Source organism: Pinus tabuliformis, chromosome 6 (genome assembly GCF_031772625.1).
Source record: "Pinus tabuliformis cultivar Carrire ecotype Pingquan chromosome 6, CPIR1, whole genome shotgun sequence".
Classification (NCBI taxonomy): Eukaryota; Viridiplantae; Streptophyta; class Pinopsida; order Pinales; family Pinaceae; genus Pinus; species Pinus tabuliformis.
In genome coordinates, this window is record NC_142292.1 from 1,812,766,291 (window position 1) to 1,812,788,190 (window position 21,900).

The 21,900-nt window shown below is 39.2% G+C and overlaps 1 protein-coding gene across 1 annotated transcript in view; it reads right to left on the reverse strand.

Moving 5' to 3' along the window:
* Positions 1-21,900, reverse strand: part of LOC149266265 (golgin family A protein (DUF1664)) — a 117,822-nt gene that overhangs the window by 80,634 nt on the left and 15,288 nt on the right. Inside the window, exon 4 of the mRNA XM_089430209.1 lies at positions 4,891-4,965. Within this exon, the coding sequence (XP_089286335.1) occupies positions 4,891-4,965 (75 nt within the window). The remainder of the gene's footprint in view (positions 1-4,890; positions 4,966-21,900) is intronic.

Genomic DNA, 21,900 nt, shown 5'->3' on the forward strand with positions numbered 1-21,900 from the left:
GAGCACATGTGGGGTTTATTTGGTTGCTGGCTGACCTTGACGAATTGTCTTATAACGCAAATAAATTCATAACTCCATGAATACTTATCGGAATCGGATGATCTTTAGATCAATCCTACACCTCTCGATGAGAGGGATCCAAGAAAAATATCCGCTGCCATAAATAAGATGACCCACATGGAGTTTGGTCCTAGTTGCCAATTTTAACACATCTCCCTCTCCTGACATTCACTCAAGATGCAAAATTGGACATCAAGCATTATGCACAAGAAACCCCTTCAATGGTGGAGAATGTATGGGATCAATTCCAAGAGATCCCCCAACAACATGCCTCATGCTTGTTATCTCAAGTTTCTAATGCCTCAATATTTGGAAGGAATTGATCCACTTACAAATTCATCCATTAGGTTAGCAAGTACATGCTTACCTCCATAAGGGCAAAGATGCTTGATTATGTGTGTATTAGCTTTTGGATATACTCAAATAAGATACTTGAGTATTTAGAAGGACTTGCCATACTATGGCATGTTTACCCTAAGGATGCCACCTATTGAAGAATGTAACGAGTGTTAGTCTTCATAATTGTACTTGTCAAAAGAAATTTTTATTATTAAAGAGAATGACTCATTAAAGCATGGGTTTCATGCTTGGATCAATGTTTTCTAGAACAAAGCCTCCATTGAAGGCTTCTAGGTTTTGTCTCGAGTCAATAGAGTCTTTGCCATTTTTATTAGACCCTTCTTGGGCTTTTGTATCATGTAGGTAGAATTATTTTTTAGTCAAAAAGGTCATTTGTCACCTCCACACCAAGTCGACCTTGTCCTCATGAAGTCAGCCTAGATTAGAGCTATTCGACCCAACAGAAAGGCTATATATGGAGAGGCAGCTCGACCTATTTGGAGTACTCACTCATCAAGTTCGATCTACAAGAGATAGAAGCAGAAAAGAAGAGCGAAGTAACTGGCAAAGGAAGAAGCTGGGAAGACCTAAATCAAAGTTCTTGGGCAATCTATCTCTCACTGGGAAGTTGTCACATGGAGACTTTGACAGGGATCATCTATTGGAAGGAAGGGTTGACTTGGAGATTGGAGGAGATCTTTGTCTCGATCTAAAGTGTAAGGACCTCCAGTTGCGGGCGCGTTCGGGCGCCGGGCGAAGTCACCGTGCACGGGCGCACGAGCGGGCACGGGCGCACGGGCGGGCGCGGGCGCACGGGCAGGCACGGGCGCACGGCGAGCGGGTCTGCACGACGGGCGGGCAAGGCTGCACGGCGGGCGGGTCTGCACAACGGGCGGGTGAGCGCACACGGAAATGCGAAAATTGGCTAAGTGTCATTTACACTTGAGCATATATAATATAATGGAGAACATATATTATATGACAAGATTAAAAACCATATAATATGTGAACATACGACATAATAATATTATGGGATGAACATAATAATATAATATTATTATGTGAAAAAGGCTTCATATATTATATGTGAATAAAATATAATATAATCAAGCCACATGTAAAGGGGATATGTGAACATACGACAAAAGAATAATGGAGCACATACGTATAATGGAGTTTATATATATGTGGAGAATAAAATATAATAAAGTCAAACACCTTAAAGAATATAACGTGAGGGCTTATGGTATTATTAACATGTCGGCCCAAAAATTATATGCTAAGGTGTGATGTGTATATATACATGAGAATGAGAGCTCATTAAGGCAAGTAACTTCGCACTTCTTTCATACGCTTTAAGGGGTAAAGTACTTCGCATGTTTTGGAGGTAGATACGCATACCTCATGCGTAGTCTAATCCAAGTACGAGGAGGAAGAGACTTGAAGGTTGAGGTATGAATGTTCGGTTGTGAGTGCGGATTTGGACTCTAAGGTACGGGTTTTGGTGTAGGACTTGGCAGAGGATTTTAGGTGGCTCGGGTGAGCACCATCCTTTGTGCAAGAGGTGCACAGGACTATTGTAAAAGGCAGGTGGCCTACCTTTGTAAAAATTGATTAAGTGTGAGACTTGGTTCGGCCAAGACACACTTGTTGTAAAATCTGATATTCTGATATAATATTATTGTTGGGTAGACTGTTCGGGGAGTTGCCCCTCCCTTCATATTGTGTATTGTTCTCGGTTTATTGTTGATGATTGATGAATGAGAATGTTCTTTGATGAAGTATAAAAGATAACATTTATTCGGTTATAAGAACACAAGTTAACTAAGTTTATGTTGAAGTAGGCGTAGTCCATAAATGTGAGTATTGTTAAAAAGAAAGCATTCGGTGGTGCCGCACCTCGCCGGCACGGTTGAAAGACTACCGTAGGCTTGGGGGCGTAACATAAAGGGTCTTGGATTGTCTCATCTTGATTTGAATCTATTAGTGGAAGAGTTGGACTAGGTTATCCCCTTGGAGAGGTTTGCCCTAGCTGAGTGCCTACATCTTGTGTCTCTTGTTCTTGTGGTCTTCATATACATTTAATTTGTTAATTGCTTGATGAAAGATAAACTAATAAAGAAATAAAAGAAGCTAACATAACTCACAAGTAATTATCAAGAAAGAGGAATCAAACCTAATTCCTATAAGCATTGATTTCTCAACACCACCTATATTGTTTATGATGAGAATAATCCTTCACCAAAAGTAGGCTTGGTCGAGATACATTTAGATGGCATTGTGTCTCATCCTGATGACGATGATGATACATGTGTAGTGCCCAGTGAGGCTCATTTCTATATTGGTAGTCTTGAAGCCACAGGTCATCCTTTATGAGCATCATTAACTTTAATGTTATAGTTGGGTATTTTGGCAATATGAATATCAATATGATGTGGTAAAATTGTCTCTTGAATCATTTAAAATTTCAATTTGTCAATTTGGAATAGACATATATGATTATAAAACTTGTATCCTTAAATATATATCTACTAAGTACTTGTACATTGATTCATCATTTGACAATTAGAATCCATGCACCATTTTCATTGTTTTCAAGTTCCTTTTGCAGGCCTTTCAAGTTTCAACATTGACCAAATGGAATTATTTCTATATTTTTTAATATATATTATTGCCTCTCCCGCCCTGCCATTTCTTGCAAAATTGGGTAAAGCTTCTAGCCATACCTGATCCACCATACCCAATGATACCATGTTGTGGAAATTCGTGCAACATAACATCTTCATTCTTTCCTAGAAGAGCTCATGTATACTCAATATATATGGTAAAGGTACAAGCTATCAACTACTGCATATTCTGAAAAATACAGCAGGAACATAGCACACAGAGTAGTAGTACTTCAATCATTTAGTGGCACTTTCAGGACTTCCTCCTGTTGAAAAATGTAGCTAGTGTTGGTCTTCATAATGTAATAAAATATAACTTTTATCATTGATATTCATCATTATTATTATTATTTTTGGTCAAAAGCATGTTTTTCATATTTGTAAAGTCAATTGAGTCAAAAAGAATTTATTATGAGTCAAAAGAAATGTATTTGAGTCAAGTCCCATTTGGAATTTTGAAAGAAAAAGAAATTTTATTTTTGAGTCAAATAGTCAACACAAGACCAAGTTGGCCCTCCTTGGACAGGTCGGCCTAAGAGGCAGCTATTCAACCTTCCTGGACATGTATAATACAAGTCAACTCGACCTCTTGGAAGCTCATTCATTGACTTATCATACAACATCTATTTCTGTGCCAAAAGAAGAAGAAAATCATCTGAAGTAAAAGGAGAGAGAAGGAAATCAAAGGAGAAAGAAAATCTGAGTTTTCTGCCCTATTTCTACTCACATGTGAAAAGGTTCTGCGATTTTCTGAGGCTGTTACAGGGTAGAAATTTGGCCATCTATTGCAGGTCCGAAAATTTTGCAGTTTGACCAGATTTCAGAGATTTGACCAGTGTTGACTTTTGTTGACTTTGACTTTATTGGAGGAGGGTTGAATTGGTAAACTTGTGGCAGTCTTGGTCTTGATCTTGGGTCTTGGATATCTCATTTTGATCTGATTCAATAAAAGAAGGATTGGCTGGGTTTTCCCCCCTTGTGGGGTTTTGCCCTAGCTTGGAGCCTAATTTCTGGTGTTATTTGTCTCTTAGACTCTTTGTGATCTTTATGCTTTGATGTTTTGTGTAATTGCTTGATGAAGAGAACATAAATTAATAAGAAGACAGCTAATATTCACAAGTAATTACCAAGAAAGAGGAATCAAGCTTTAATCTTTCCAGCACTTGGTTTCTCAACACTTCCATTGACTTCTGATAAGGCTTTTCTATTGAGTTTACATATTAGATGCAATAAGGTATTCACAATAAGCTCTTAAAATTCGAGCTTCCTCAAAATATTGCATTAAAACCGGAAATGTTTAAAACTCCCCTTGTCTATGTTACTCAGCAAGGTGGCCTAAAACATTGGCGCATCACAAGTCAATGTGGTTTAGGCCTTTTCAATTCTATTATATAGTCCTCATTCTCAAGTTAAGCTTTATTTGGACAACCTGATCCATGCTAGAAAACCAAAGAAACAAATAAAAGAAGTTATATTCCAAAGGTGGTTGGGGAATTTAACCTGAAAGAACACAGAATATACTTCAAATAAGATAAAGATCATATAATTTTATTAAAGTCCAACAAATGACCACAATAGTTGATCAATGGGACTAGAAAGCAGTACATAAAATTTAATTACATAGTGGGAGAGCAAAAGTAATTCCTACGTCAACTCTATCAAAAGCAGATCAGAGTACACCAGGGCATATCATGGCTCAGAAGAATGCTCAATATGCTAGAAAATAGATGATGATCTATATAAGTCTCTCTACAGTTGTGCTTCTTCAGCCTCAATATTCTTTTTTTATTTAATATTTTATGCAAGTAAATCAAAACACAGGTACCTGAGCTGCAAGAACAGCAGCGCTCTCAGTACCAGAGCTAGACTCTCCTGTTTCATCCATCCCCTTTAGCAATCCCTGATTATAGAGCAAAACGACAGTCAAAACCAGAAAAGATGAATACCTCATTGAATAAAATATGGATCAATTAACAGTGAAGCACCTTAGATCTATTCAAAACAAATATAACAGTGCTTACAGTAAAGATGCCTATAAAAGAAATTACACCCAACCATAACATGAATGCCCAATCATAGCTGTGTTCTTCTAAGTTTAGCACGTTGAAACTTGCTGAAAAAACAACCCTAAAGAAGTCAAGTAAAACATTTTAGAGGTAACTAGCTACTGTGTAGAATGCCCGAAAAACATCATACAAAAAACTTTTCATTCTTATCTGTTGTGGCTTCTACTCACTAGGAAATCTGTTTGAAGCAGTATGTATCTGTTGCACTACATGTTTCTTTCAACGAGTTTCTAGATTTCCTTTCAAATGGAATTTGGCTAAATTTTAGGTAAGGTATCACCATGTGAGTCGGCATTATCCTAATCTCCCAAAGCAATGCTATAATATATGCCCTAACTCGTGTTCAGGGAGTGGCAGAGAAATCAAAGAATAAATGGGATGCTTCCCTAATTGCATGATTACCTTGACTGCCTGAATAATAAACAAGGTATAACCATATATCATATTGGAAGCCGACTTATATCTAGTATATTGAACCTTTATAAATGTTTTCCCATTTATTGCAGTGCAGACACAAATTCTTCATACCTGTTTTTTTTAGAAAACTGATGCAAAACTATCAAATCCATGTAAAGGAGGGGTTTGTTTCCTTAACAGAAAAGTTTTAGAGTGGAGAAATGTTGTCGACATCTATATGGTATGCCCCATATAACACATGATTACCTTGACTGTGTGCAACACAACCAGGCATACTTTCAGAAGATGCAGTACAGAACCACCAAATTTCAGGTGACAACACAAGGGGCAGCGACCTAAAAGATATTCTAAAAACATTAAATTATATACCATATTAAAATAGTATAATTTATGTATATAGTGTATTAAAAAAGGTATAATATTTTATAAAAGGGTACCTTATACACTATATTTTTAAATATGTATATTATTGAATATATATACCAATGTTGCGAACATCAGCATCGGGATAAAATCGGCAAGGGTCCAAAAAACCAAAAAAATCATAAAAATCAGGAAAATATTGGTAAAAAATCGGCAAACATCGGCTAGGCCAAAAAATTGTGATTTCAAGATAAAATCGGGATGTTATCAAGATGTTCGCAACACTGATATATACTATTGTATTTTATAAATTGTTGTAACTGTCAAATAAAGCACATACACAATTGCAAATACTTGCAGAAAGAGAGAGCAGTGATATCGCTTTATTGGTTAATCTGTAATTGTCAATACTTAAGTCACTTAACTGTATTAAATGCCTAAATCTGAAGTACTAAACTACTCATAACAATGCATTATTATACAATCATTATAATAATCTAGCTCTAACACCCTCAATAATCATATGAAACTCAAACGGGTGTCCCAAGTTCAAACTTATTTGGACCAAGCACATCGAAGATATCTACAGCTTGCCTCTCTTATGCACACCAAAAATCTGAGTCTGAAGCTGTCATCAAATGAGAAGATATGTTGATCGTACATGTACCTGGCATCAGTGAAGGAGAACAAATCATACAATTAAACACTTCTCTGACCATTGACTCATCAGCCAGATGAGAGTCAATGTTGGTTGAAAATTTCAGTCCACCTACCATATATGCAGAAGCTGATTTCAACTTCAAAAAGCTTCTCCCCCACACCTAGGTACCAAAAATGTTTCAAAGTTCACAAGCCAAGCCTCTGGAAATCAGCAGAACCTATAAGGAGTCTTATCAACCTCTCCAAGTACCCCTTATCGCTGATCCAAAGCTGAAAATTGCACCTTTTGTGGCCGATTTCTGTCAATCTTTATATCAAACCACCAAGCAAATTGCATTGGCTATACCCTAGAGAAATCTGGCTTTGTAGAAAACATGAATGCTTTCTTTTACTCATCCCTTTCTCCTTCATCAAACCTGGGACTCAATGAATTTTGAATCAACAAACAAATCAGCAGACAAGATAAGAGACTTGGCAATGTCCAAGGAGAATGCTGAAAAGTACAGAAATGATTTTCAAGTTGCTTCTCAAGAAATTAAAGAGCTAAAGGAGAAGGTGAAGGGAAATATGTCCCTTATTCAAGCCAGAGAAATTCTATGGAATGATATCATCCATACTGTGAGGAACATCTGGGAATCATTGTCTATAGTAGAAGAGGAGAAGATCATTATCAGAGACCTGGAAAACTTCATCACTGCTAATAAGCAAAAATTACAGCAGCGAGCTCAGTTTGCAAAGAAAATGATTGATTTCCTTAACTCAAGATCTTCACAACAGTTAAGGGAATTAGGAGTTGAAGACAGAATTGAGTATGTTTTAGAGATTAATAAAATGATTGTGAAGAACCTGTACAGGAAGACAGCAGAGGCAAAATCGGTTCAACTCATGAAAGAACAGCAGTGTTGAAGGGAGCAACAATTGTCAATTACTTGCACAGGGATTTCCAACTTTTATGGTTAATGAGAACTCTTTTTGTGGACAAACCAACATACAACAGAATTACCAACTTCAGAATGGCACACACTAGGTTTGTCAAGAGTCCCAGTTCAGATACAGCCATCTGGAAAAAATGCAAGGAATGGATGTCACTGACAGCAGCAAGTGCAGAAGCTGGACCTTCATCTGCACCAGAGTCTCAGATTACTAAATGAAGCAGTGCCACCTGTCATGCAGCAGTTTCTTTTAGATATTTTTGAAATGATGTATTTATGTTCTCTTTTAAAAAATGTAATGTTCGAAAGAACTATTAATTCCAAAGTAGTTTAGGAAGTTAGCAGTTTTGGCAGTTGACAGTTCCTTAACTGTCCTTTTGAAATTTTGTATAAAATGAATTCAGAAAGAGAAGTGAGGGTTCCAAGTTTTGGACCTCAGAAGCAGAAACTACTTGTATTCTCAATCTTCATGTGGATTTGAATAAAGAGTTCGAAGTGATTCCAGACACCTGTTGAGTACAAAATGTGATTCTTGTTATTCTCATTTTATGTTTTTCTTCATAGAAGAGAGTAATGAAGCTGCTAGCCTTTAATTTACAGCTCTGCAAAAGCAGATTCCTGTGAGTTAAAGTTAAAAGTACCTTAATTATGCGCTCCTCTTTTCTATATATCATTCCATGTTAATTACATATTTCCTCTAAAGTTGAAAACAAAGATTTTGCATTAAGCAGCCTATGTTGAAGACTTTCCACTATCCTTTCTCACTACACTTTCATTTAAATTGTATTCAGCATCAGAAGGCCACTTTGGATGATTGTTTTTCCCATTGAAGGTTAAGAGGCATTGTCTTTATAATTATAATTTATGGGGTTTTAAAACAATGGGACAACAAACTTATTTCATCACAGTTTTAAACAAATGTCTTGGGCACTGACCTCTCCTCAGCGAGAGGTTGTCTAGGTACAACACAAACCATGGACAACAGGTGGGCACTTCAAAATGACATGCCCTTCCATAGTGGGCTTTGGCATGTGCTAATGTCTCCAAGCTCCCGGGGGGGTTAACCAACTGCCTTATTAGGTGGTTTCTACTTTTAAAAGGGATGATATGTCCAACGTACATCCTTCAAATGGTGGTGGCATGCGATAAAGTGATGGAACGGAGTAGGGGATGGAGGGGGCAATCCTAGGTCACATGCCAATATACAAGGGTAGCTAATAAAAGGGGAAGCCCACACTTGGGTATATAATGTAGAGGAGGGAGCAATCGTGGTACATGAGTCACCCCGGCCTTGATTTTTCCACCCTTCTTCATTTGTCTTTTGCCTTTTATGATTTTTCTTTGGTTAACTGCTCAGGGCTCAAGGAGTAAGAGCATGATATGTAAAGTATAGCAGTGGATACCCCCTTTGAGGTGGGGTAGTTCATTGCCCACCAGGGGTTGGGACAATCATGGGTTCCTGAATGATAAAAGAGACTCATCTAGGGCCTATAGGAACCAGGGTGATGGCCATGAGAATGGGGTAGAGCTCATGCATTGGCTTTTTCCCACGTGCTAAATGTGTTTGTCCCGACCATCTTTTGCATTTTGTGGTACATTTTCCTGTTGAATGTGGCTAATTATGCTTTTACTTTTCTTTTCAACTGCATCAACCTTCGAGGCATTGTTCCAGGCCTGACCCAAGGTGTGGGTAAGGGGAAGGGGAGGCTAACCCTGTGGACCCAGGTGGGAGAAATGATGAATGCAGTTATAATGAGCAGAGGGGGAGTGATGTATGTGGATGAGGGAACGAGACCACGCAACCAAAATCGGGGTTTCCCATGAAGTACCATCCCGAGAGCCCAAAGATCAGTAAAAGGAATCCCACGGGACTAGGGTCCAAGGGTAACGTCCAAAAGAGATCTAGGGGACAAGAGCACAAACCTAGCCCACTCTTTCCGTCGAATCCCCCCATTAATTCATGCCCAAATGTCTCCATCATAAGTAAACTACAATACTCAACTACCAAATGACAAGGCATACCTTTAGGTTTGGGAGGCCCATCTTCAAACATACGATCATGACAAATGGTTGACAAACCACATGGTTGGCTCAAATGGCAAAGAAGTGGCACAACGAGCTAGTTGGTGGTTGCAAGGGGTTGTTGGCTGCTAGCTGAGGACCATCTTGGAGAAAAAATTTATCCTAAGGATATCACCCACAAAATGGTGGGTGACAAGACACTTGTGGGACACAAGTGTTGAAACCCAAGAGGACTTGTCAGTTGCATCACTAGATCCACATTTCAGATCCAAGAATGGATACTGATCCACCCATATCTGTGTAGGATCCGCCATGTAAATGGATCCTTCAAACCCATAAACGGATCCCATGTTGTTGAAATGGATCATGTGCTAACTAACCCTCACAAATTAGATCCCAAGCAAATAACATTAGAGTTTTAGGTTTTTCTTTTTTAAGGATATTCTCCACCTATTTGAAACCCTAAGCAACAAATATTCTATTTAACCTTTTAGTTAGATTACTTATTATTAATCTAGGTTTTTGTAGTTGTATTCGTAAGTTCTTAATTACCCGTAGAATGTAGGTTGTAGAGCACATGATAATGCTCGCATGAAACGTCTACGACATTAAGATTTTAATTTCCAATTTTGGTAATGCTAGCATGAATGCTCTAGGAAAGCTTTGAGAGTATATATAGATAATAGTATAGTATATATTTAGTTGTTAGTTTTCTTTGTGTATAAAGGACGGTTATGTCATCAATAATTTAATAGGTCAATCCAATCCAATTGTAGGTGAAGCCCCTCTTAGAAAAATATGATACATAGACTATAGCATGTTCTCAAACAGTGTACAGTATTGATTTTCCATCGTAGCTAGCTAGGAACTTTAAGATTTTGGAGCAGATTTCAAGGAAGATGACAGGTTGATCATTATGTAGAGATCAAATAATCAAATGATGGGGACATAGACCCATTTCTAGATATGTAGTTAGACCTACTCTACATCATCATATCAATAGAGTGATCACTGATGAGACACCCAATTGTATTTACATTTATCTTTTTTGTGTAAGGTATTGGAAATACTGGGGGGTGAACCAGTATTTCTTTCAATTGTTAGATTATGTCAGTTAAGATCTTTTCACAAAATACACCAAAACACAAAGATGTAGAATAAAAAATACTATTATTCATGAAAATAATGACTACAATCCTCTTATATAAAAACTCAAGCTCCAACTTGATAAAACAAAATCTTTAACTCCTTCAAGGCTCCAAACTTGAATGAGGACTCCAATCCTCAAATGTCAGCCTAGGCTCTATTACCCACCATTTTGTGGGTGATATCCCTAGGAGAAATTTGTTCTCCAATATGGTCCTCAGTCGGCAACCAGCAACCCCTTATAGCCACCAACTAGCTCATTGTGCCATTTTTTTGCCACCTAAGCCAGCCATGTGGTCCCTCACCCATCTGCCATGATCGTATGTTTGAAAGTGGGCCTCTTGAAACTAAAGGTATGCCTTGTCATTTGGTAATTGAGTATTGTAGTTTATTTATCATGGATACTTCTGGCCATGGATTAACGGGGGGGATTCGGCGCAAAGAATGGGGTAGATCTGTGCTCTTGTCCCCTAGACCCATTTTGGATATTAACCTTGGATTCTAGTCCCGTGGGATCTCTTTTACTAACCATTTGGCTTTAGGGATGGTATTTCATGGGAAACGTTGATTTTGGTTGCGTGGCCCCGCTCCCTCATCCACATATATTGCCCCATTTCCACTCATTATAACCCCATTCATCATTTCTCCCACTTGGGTCCACATAGGGCTACCTCTCCTCTCCCCTTTCCCGCACCTTGGGTTGGGCCTGGAATGAAGCCCCAGAGGTTGATGCAGCTAAAAGGAAAAGTAAACGCATAATTGGCCACATTCAACAAGAAAACGTACCACAAAATGCAAAAGATGGTCGGGACAAACACATTTAGCACGTGCGCAAAAGCCAATACATGAGCTCTACCCCATCATCATGGTCATCACCTTGGTTCTTAGGCCCTAAATGAGCCTCCTCTATCATTTAGGAACCCATGATTGTCCCAACCCCTGGTGAGAAATGAACCACCCTACCTTAAATGGGGTATCCACTGCCATATCTCACACATCATGCTCTTACCCCTTGAGCCCCAAGTAGTTAATTAAAGAAAAATCATAAAAATGCAGAAGGCATATAAAGAAGGGTGGAAAAAACAAGATCATGGCACCTCATGTACGATGATTGCTCCCTCCTATACATTATATACCCAATTGTAGGCTTCCCTTTTACTAGCAACCTTTGTACCCCAACATGTGGCCCAAGGTTGCCTCTTTTCATTCCCTACTCCATTCATCTCTTTATCACTCGCCACCACCTTTAAAAGGATGTACCTTGGACATATTATCCCCTTTAGAAGTAGAAACCACCTAATGGGATACTTGGTTAACCCCATTTGGAACTTAGAGACATTAGCACATGTCAAAGCCCATTGTGGAAAGGCATGCCATTATGAAGTCCCCACTTGTTGTCCATGGTTTGTAAGCTCTTTTACTAGATTTCCTTGACGACTTGTTGTACTAGAAGGCTAGGGGATGCATTGGATCTTATGCAAGATTGCAGGTGGTCTCAATCTTGGGTTTGGTCTCCCTATACGATGTCCTAACCCTCCAAAGGGCTACATTAGCACATGTAGGGTGTGTGTTGAGAGCCATGGGCCTCCACAGCAGTAGATAGCGCTACATGGATCCCAAAGATGTTGATAGATTACTCGATATTCACCTACTGGACGAGGAAGATGAACCTAGTTCACCTTTGCCCAGCCTACCCCACAGTTGTACCATGCACTTGGCAGATGACCGAGAACTTGTATGCTAATATGGCATCACTTACACCATCATTTGAGCCCTTACAAAGGGACTACAGGCATCTTCGACACACTTGGAGACCCATGAGATCACTTGTGTGCTTTCATAGCCCACCACAGGTTTATTATGTGGAGAAGAAGGGTCCAACCCCTTGTCCATTTCTTTTGAAGTCCAATTCATCATTTTTAGCACTTATGGACTTCACCAGGCCTCTCAGAGAGCCCACAAACATGCATTATTGATTATTCGACCTCTTGCGAGGCTTATTATTTTGCTTATGAGCTAGTTTGGTAGGCTTGTCACCAAAAGATAATTATTTGCACATTATTTTAGTTGATGGGCTAATGTAGGCTCAAATTAGGTAATTCAAACTCCTAATGACTGTATAAATAGGAGAGACATGAATTCATTGTATCATCACTTGGATTGGATCATATCTTCTTGTGAGATTTTCGCTATCTTTTGAGGATGAGACTTTTTGGATGAATGGATGAATTTCGATGTTTGGTTATTCTTCTTTGTCTTGGAGCTTCTATGATTGGCATATCTTGGTGATTGGATATATTCTTCTTACATGTAAGTACTATGTTAATGTTATTTTGATTCTTTATTTTGCTGCATTCATGATATTGGGATTTTCGCTATTCTAGGGTTAATTTGTTGCTTTTCTTGGAACGAAATTGTGGAAATTAAATCTCTAAATAGTGTTGTATCATGATTGGGCCATGTTTGAATGAATGAATGTTCCTAGAGACATCCTTGTCTTGACAAGTCACCAAATATTGTTGAACGAAGTATAAATGACCTTGAAGCTACTTCCATTAAGCCCTAATGCCCAACAAAGTTGTCTTTTAGGCCTCCTTGACAAGTGGAAATCAATCCAAACTCTAAATCTTCCATGACTCCATATTTCCCAAAGGACAAAACACTGGTCCTCCTCTGGTGATCACTTTAAACTTTATTTCTTTCACCTTCCCCTCTTTTTCTAGGCCTAGCCTACATAGGTCACCTACGGCATCAATTATCTCACAATCTAGCCATCCAAATACTTCTGTTTTTTGTCCACAACTACGTTGGTGTGTCCTCAAAAAGCCCTCCAAATTTCCTGAGATTCTAACGATGGGATCTTGAGATATCGGAAGACCTAGCTCGATGATCTGAAAATGGGGCACTTAGGCTTCTTGTCTAATTTACAAGAACCTCTCCTACTTCCAAAGCTTTAAATACTCCCAAGTCTTATTGATTAACCAATGCGGAATTCATAATATGCTTGACAATATAGTGTATGCTTATGTTTGTTTTTAACTGATTATATGCTTTAAAAATTCGTTGTTTGTGTTGGTATGTAAATGTGCTTAAACTGATGTATAAATACATGTAACAGAAAATAAGGCAGCAATAAACATTCACACAAAAACAGCAATTTAATTAGGAGTTCACCCACAACTCTGGGGCTACATCTAGGTGAGCTCTAGTCAACTCAACTAGGCTCTTTGGGATTATGGTATAAGTCTTTTTTACAAGCTCTTGGCTTAACTCCTGCTGTTTTACACAAAAACAGTGGGTTCAGACACCATGTTATTCCTTGGCTCTTGAAGCTCTGGCTCTTGGCTCTGGCTCTGGCTCTTCGGCTCTGGCTTCTTTCTGCCCTCTATCAGTTTATAGCTCTCTGGGCTTTTCACTTGAACTCCAAGTGACTCCCTTGGCTACGTTTTTGCTTTTGCGCTGCCTCCTTCACCTCAGCTTCCTGCTTTGGCTTCACTTTCAGCAACAAAACCCCAACAACAGCCTCAGCAACCAATAGCCCCCCTGTCCCTGTCGTTCTGTGGCTTTTAAGCCAAATCGGCGTTGTTGGTTCATTTTCCCTTTCGAGCTCTCTGTCTTCCAGCCACAGTCTGCTCAAATCCCCTCTCTAAGCGTTAGCAATCATTGCTAAATGCCCTCAGGGACGGATGCCACCTATACTATAACGGAATGGGTCGTCGGCGCTTGAAATCCCTCAATATAGCCATTCTCGGCTTACACAGGAAAACATACCAAACACGGGAAAATCAGCAGAGAACACTGTTCACGGGAATTCAAATGTCCTCAAATCTGGTCTATACTCCTATCGGGTCCGCCCACAAGTCGCTGTCGCAAGTCGCAAATGGCCTATTCCAAGGTTTTCCTTTGTATTTTAAAAATACATTACAATATCGCAAAATCCTGTAGCAATGGCTTTATATTAGATTTGAAATGTTTATGGAATATAGTTTTAAAGTGCTATCGGGTCCAGCAATCGGATCGCATATATATATTTAACATATGTTCGCTCCTCTGTAATGCTCCGATTGCGATATCGCGATGCAATTGATCACAATCGCATATCGCGATAACCCCGGGCCGTTGTAAGCGCTTTATTATGGTCGCCGATTGCGATATCGCTCCATTGCAATCACCGATTGCGATGTCGCGATCGCAATAACCATAGATTATGCTCTGATATCCTCCGATAGCCACTGCCGATTGCAATTGCTGATCAGATCTGGACCGTTGATCGGCCAGATCCGACGACTCCTGTGCATTCACTGTTCAAGCCTTCGATAGGCTTGTTTTCGCTGTTTTCTCATGTTTTTTTGGGTTCCGATAGTGTAATCCAAATTTTCTGAAACTTCCCCTTTTGCGATGGTTTTGGCTTTTTAGGAGATTTTGAGGACTTAGAGGGTTTTTAGGACCCATTTTCAAGGGATTTTGCCCCTTTTTCCAAGGGATATAGGCAGCTTCATTTTACGATAACTTCTGCAACCTAAGTCAGCTTTGGCCCATTCAAATTGCAGTAGATTCAAAATGAGACGATCTTTGCAATGGGGCTAGTTCCAAGAACTTCCTTGGACTTTCATTTTCCTCAGTGAGGAACACTTAGACTTAGGAGTCTATCCAAAATCCATTTTGGATCATGCCTTCCCACTAAAAGAACTTTTGGTCTCCAAAAGACTGATATACTGATCTGAACAGTAAATGAGAGTGACTCACCCTCTTCTTTCAGCCTCCCTACACTTGCCTTTGCATAGTGCCTCTGAACCAAAGTTTCTGACCACTTCCCTTCTTGGATGGGCTGGTCTTCTTGGGAAGAACTGTCTTCCTCCTTGCCTTCCTGCAGAACTCCTGCTGAAATGGTTATAGAAGGTAGTTTGAGCTTCTCTGCCTTGATCATTGATCCAAGGTGGCTCAACAAATGTGAAGTACATCTACTCCACAAGACTTTCATTTGTACCTGTTTGACAAGCTGTCAACAACAACTGTTAACAACAATAGGCATACAGACAACAACTGGATGGACTAAATTCCTGCTTCAACAAAGAAACAGATTTTCACATCTTGTGAACACCTCCATGTCTTATATCTACATACAAATGATGGACTAGATAACAAGCCCACAAAACATTCCTTTAAGCAAATGACCCTTCAAGTCAAGCATGTAGAAAAAGACCATTAGGACTCTTTTTCAAAAGATGAAACACTTCATCATTATCTCCATTTGGAGACCAAGTTAACTTCTCCCAAGTCAACATGGCATCACATGCATGTCAAAGCAATCAACCCTGCAAGTTAATTACACATACATGTTCAAAAACAAGGAAATCATCAACATCGCTGTGTTCATGCATCTTATGTTCATGCATACATTTCATCCTTCAACTTTCACTTAAGCACACTGTACTTTCAAAGCTGAAATGAAATATAATGTAGATGCATCAATAGACATGCAATCTCAATCGGATAAGAACTCTAACCGTTCCTTACCAATCCCTTTCAAAGGTACTACCATTGTCTGCACATCAGCATTATCATGTGAATCATTCTGAGACACATCATTCATGGAATCTTTACCTCCATTTCTGCCATCTTCTCTTTCCACTTTCTTCAGCTTTCGTGAAAGCATTGTTGGATTCAAAAACCAACATTTTGCAGCAAGATGTCCTTGCCTATGGCAGTAAGTGCAACACATGTGCATCCTCTTAACAGCATGATTTTCCTTGTCCAATGGACCTTTGGCTTCTTGCTTCTTTTCCTTCTTCTACTTCCTGTATGTGGCCATTCTCTTCCAACATCTAGAAACATTATGGTTATCCAAACCACAAAAGGAACATGCAATTCTTTTCCCATACATATGTGGAAATTTATCATGCTTTGCACAATCAAAAGGAATGTGTTTAGAACCAGATTTATACCTTTCTCTTTCACCTTTATTGCCTTCATGCGGAGGTGAAGCAAATGAAGAAGTGGCTCCCTTTGGAACACCATCAATCTCTTCAAGGCTGTTGGAGTCTCCCCAACTCTCTGGTTCAAGTGTGTGCTTCTGAACACCTGCATCCTACAATTGATGTTTCAAGCTATTGCATTCTTCCTAAGTACAATCTTCACACCCTGTAATGCAACTCCTTCTTGGAGTTGTTTCAATGGCCTTCACGGCAGCCTTGGAACTTTCTCCATAAGCTTGTCCATATCCAAGACCCAAATACTTAGGCCTTTCCTCAATCATTATTGGCTCAACAATACCTTGTGCATGCTTGCCCAGGCCCTTTTCTTCATAGCCCATCCTGGGCATTAGCTTGGAACCTATGCCTCTAGTATGTTTTTCAAAAGAACCAATATCAGCATTCTCAGAGGAATTTGAAAACAAACTGGAATGGGTTACCTCTTCTTCAAGTTGATACTTAACTAAGGCTTCTTGGGCAACAAAGAGTTGTGTTTCCAACTCATGCATCCTCTTCAGGTTCATATTTACAATATGAAGTTGCCTCTCCATTTCCTACAATTTGTCAGCAAGCAACTGCTTCTCTTCCTTCATGGAATTCAACTTCTCTCTAAGTCTGCTGCTCTTCCTTCCATCCTCATACATTTCTCTCACCATATCCATCATGGTGGACCCACTTGTAGAAGTTGTCATTATGCCAATGAACAAAAAAAACGTCAACAAGATAAATAAAAAGCTTATTTAAGCAACCCTTTGCAACAAACCTCTTGTTCTTTAAGCACTGCCTTGAGGTCCTTTTGGATAGAAGAATGGCTTCAGCCCTTCTTCCTATTTCTCCTTCCTGGATTGAGCTAGCAACAACTTTCCCTTTACCTCTGCAAACTCGAAAAATAGTCAGTCTGCAAAACAAGGATACAATCAGCCTCTTGCTGTTCAAACACCTTTCAGACAAGCAGTCTTTGCTATGTCAATCAAGCATTCTGATATAAACTTCTTTGAAGGTGGGGATAACCAAACTTAAGCTCTGATACCACCTGATTTGAAAATGGGGCACTTCGGCTTCTTGTCTAACTTACAAGAACCTCTCCCACTCCCAAAGCTTTAAATACTCCCAAGTCTTATTGATTAACCAATGCGGAATTCATAATATGCTTGACAATATAGTGTATGCTTATGTTTGTTTTTAACTGATTATATGCTTTAAAAATCCGTTCTTTGTGTTGGTATGTAAATGTGCTTAAACTGATGTATAAATACATATAACAGAAAATAAAGCAGCAATAAACATCACACAAAAACAGCAATTTAATTAGGAGTTCACCCACAACTCTGGGGCTACATCTCCGTGAGCTCTAGTCAACTCAACTAGGCTCTTTGAGATTATGGTATAAGTCTTTTTTACAAGCTCTTGGCTTAACTCCTGTTGTTTGACATAGAAACAGTGGGTTCAGACACCATGTTATTCCCTGGCTCTTGAAGCTCTGGCTCTTGGCTCTAGCTCTTCACTCTTCGCTCTAGCTCTTGGTTCTGGCTCTTTGGCTCTGACTTTGGCTCTTTAGCTCTGGCTCTGGCTCTGGCTTCTTTTTGCCCTCTATCAGTTTACAGCTCTCTGGGCTTTTCACTTGAACTCCAAGTGACTCCCTTGGCTGCGTTTTTGCTTTTGCGTTGCCTCCTTCGCCTCAGCAACCAATAGCCCCCCTGTCCCTGTCGTTCTGTGGCTTTTAGGCCAAATCGGCATTGTTGGTTCATTTTCCCTTTCGGGCTCTCTATCTTCCAACCATAGTCCGCTCAAATCCCCTCTCTAAGCGTTAGCAATCATTGCTAAACACCCTCAGGGACGGATGCCACCTATACTATAACGGAATGGGTCGTCGGCACTTGAAATCCCTCAATATAGCCATTCTCAGCTTACACAGGGAAACATACCAAACACGGGAAAAATCAGCAGAGAACACTGTTCACCGGACTTCAAATGTCCTCAAATGTGGTCTATACTCCTATCGGGTCCGCCGACAAGTCGTTGTCGCAAGTCGCAAATGCCCTCTTCCAAGGTTTTCCTTTGTATTTTAAAAATACATTACAATATCGCAAAATCCCGTAGCAATGGCTTTATATCGGATGTCTTTCCTGATGATATGGGTCTGGACAGCAGTGTTGAGTTGGCATTGGCCAACATGGATCTCAATGATCCAGTGCTAGAGCCTGTTAGATTTGATGACAGTGATATTGTAGAGGGGTCATCCTCCACACCAACAGATGCAAAGGCGACTATGGATACAGGGGAGGAGGAGGATGCAGAGGAGAGCAGTGGTGACCATGATGATGAGGACATTGATGTTGATTCTAATGATGACTATGAGGATTGATGACTCATGAGTCATGGGCTACCTACTGCCTTGAGGCTTGTATATCTGTAGTTGTTTTATATTTTCTATTTCTATTTGCCGTTGGCATTGCACTACACCTTTTGATTTGACGACTTAATGAGAAAACTACAGCTATCAGTGGCTTTATCTTACTATCTTGTCTCTATCCTATTGGATCATTGATGACTTGAATATGTATTATGATTTATCATTTATGAATTTAGAATTTATGATTCATTCATTGATTTATCATTTATAATTTATGTGACAGTGACATGTATTTGAATTTTGTATGTACTATGCATGCTATAATGTTACTAACTTACTTTGTAAACAGTAAAACTAACATCTAGATGAAGATCTATGTTTGAAATCAATAAATTTGGATAATTAATAAGAATTTGTGTAAGAAATATCTAATTTTTTGTATATATATATATATATATACCTATTAAATATATATATATATATATTTTTTAATAAAATAATATATAACAAATCCTATGTGTCCTGTTCCGGGGGGTCAACATGTCCGAATCTGACACTCGAACCCCCGTATCCTACGAATCCTGAATTCCCATGTCAAGATACTTAGCCCTACATCCTATCTTTGATCTATTCATCTTTGTGATCTTTATCATACCGGGTCTCCTCCCATCGGTGAAAGTCCATAAAGAGTATAGGGAGCTTTCGCTGAGGTGACAGTGGGCTATTGCTCCATTGTTGCCCTTGACCTAGTAATTGTCCCTTTAGGATTCCCTCCTAGGACCCATGCTAGTTTGAGCGGTAACAAGCTCCAACCTTCAATCTTTAAAACAATGCTTCGCAACATCATTCAAATGACTACAGACTTGTTGCAATAACTTCTTCACAAACTGCTCCGAAGGTGCTTTTCATGCTGCTCCAAGAAGTCTTGAAAGAAACCATTCTGGGGTCTGCTCAAGTGATGCTCCGGTATCGCTTCAAAGACAGCTCAGTAGGATCATCTTCACTATCTTCAAGACTGCTTCCTCAAGAATACCATGTCTGCTCCACATAATGTCACCAGATTTTTTCTTTAAAAGGATTTCCAAGATTGCTTCAACAGATGGTCAAGAATGCTTCCAAGAGAACTCCTTCAATTTGTCTACAAGGTTTGTTCCAAGTCTTTCACAAATCTGCTACAAGGGACCTCGACAACAGCTACAAGGATGCTCCAACAGGCTTCAAAGTTGACTTCCAGAAAGGCTACAAAGAGCTGCTCTTGCTCTAAAACATCTGCTTCAAAAACTCTCAGTCTGCAGGATTATCTCAGATTTGCTTCAAAAGATACAGAGAATGCTACTCCATGACCGAGGACACGTCTTCATTCTGCAGGGTCACAATTCTTCATAGGTCCAAGTCTGCTATGATTCTATCCAAGGCCTAAACTTTGTGTCCGTGTCGAGGAAAAGCCGAAGTCTTGCTCCTTCAAGAGGTGAGATTTATTGTTCAAGAGTACTGCTTTCAGAGACCGAGTTTTCTGTTCCAAAGAGACAAAAATTTCAGAGCCCCACAGTGACTCAGTATTCACAGAGAGGGGCCGAATTTCAGGTGCCTCAGTGCTGAATTGCAGACCACATATAGGCTTAAGATTACACAGAATCTGAGGTAAACTTTAGTTGCTTCCTTAGGCTGAGATCTGAGGCAATGATGGTCAAAGATATGCTCCAAATTGTGCTCAAAAAAGACCTGCAATATCCTTTACTCAAGAACAGATATATAAACCAGAAATAGTGCTCCTTTAGTTCATCTTCAGGTTAATGAGTTATTCCTATATCTACTTCCTCAGTCCTGAAAATGCTTCTCTCTTCTTGACCAAACTTCTGTTACTCTCTTCGACAAGCTCAAGTCCAAAAAGAGGCCGAATAACCTCTTATTTATATATGTCAAACAGAGCCGACTTATAAACGGACATGTCCCTTTAAGGAGCCGACCTGTGATTCATATTTTTGTTGAAGCCGACTTGGAGAATGCCAAAAAGTAATGCAACACAGTTTAATCATCATTTCCGCATCTGCTCAGGGTTCCTGACCTTTTGCCCAATCAGTGCATCAGAACATTTTCCCAGATAAAACTTTCAACAAAACAAGATCCTAAAAGATTATATCATTAAATTGTAATGTAATTTCAGCGCAGATATTAATGGTTAGTTTGACTTCATATTGGTGTCAATGCTGGCAGGATGTTATAAATGTTGTGGAGTCTATGGTTACTTCTATCTTCAAGGCTTGAGATCTTTGTGTTTGCAATGCTCTATTCTCAAGAATCAATTGAATGACACACCCTTGAATTATTTTGTACAAAACCTCTGTTCAAGCATTCAAATCCAATTGCTCCCATGTACAATGTGTATCTCCTTATTGTTTGGTGTAAAAAGCAATAGGTAACATCCCACCAAACCTCTTATGCAGAAGTTAACCCCAATAATCCACATGATTACCTTTGAAAGAAATGAAGTAGCAGTGGAAAGGATGCTTGGGCAAGCATTCTTCTGCACTTTGTTCTTGATCATAGCATAGCTGATTCTTTGCTTTGCCATCATTGACAATATCTCAACACAAGGCATGATGCATCACGATTTCAGTCTTCAGATTTATAAATTATGTAATGATTTTAGTTCTAAGGTTGTGATTCATAAATGGTTTTGATTTTTAACTATATGTTTTTAAAATTAAAAAAATATTATTGTATTTTTTGTATCTGGTGTTTCCCCACTGTATCTGGATCCTAGCTTTTCAAAAATCTGGTGGATCCATAGCCATATTCATTCCCTGGTAACTTAGCTTGTCAATGTTGACACTGGTTTGTTGTGGATCTTTGTTGGTAGCTAGAGTTTTCATGGTTTTCCCAAACTAGGGTTTGGGGAACTAG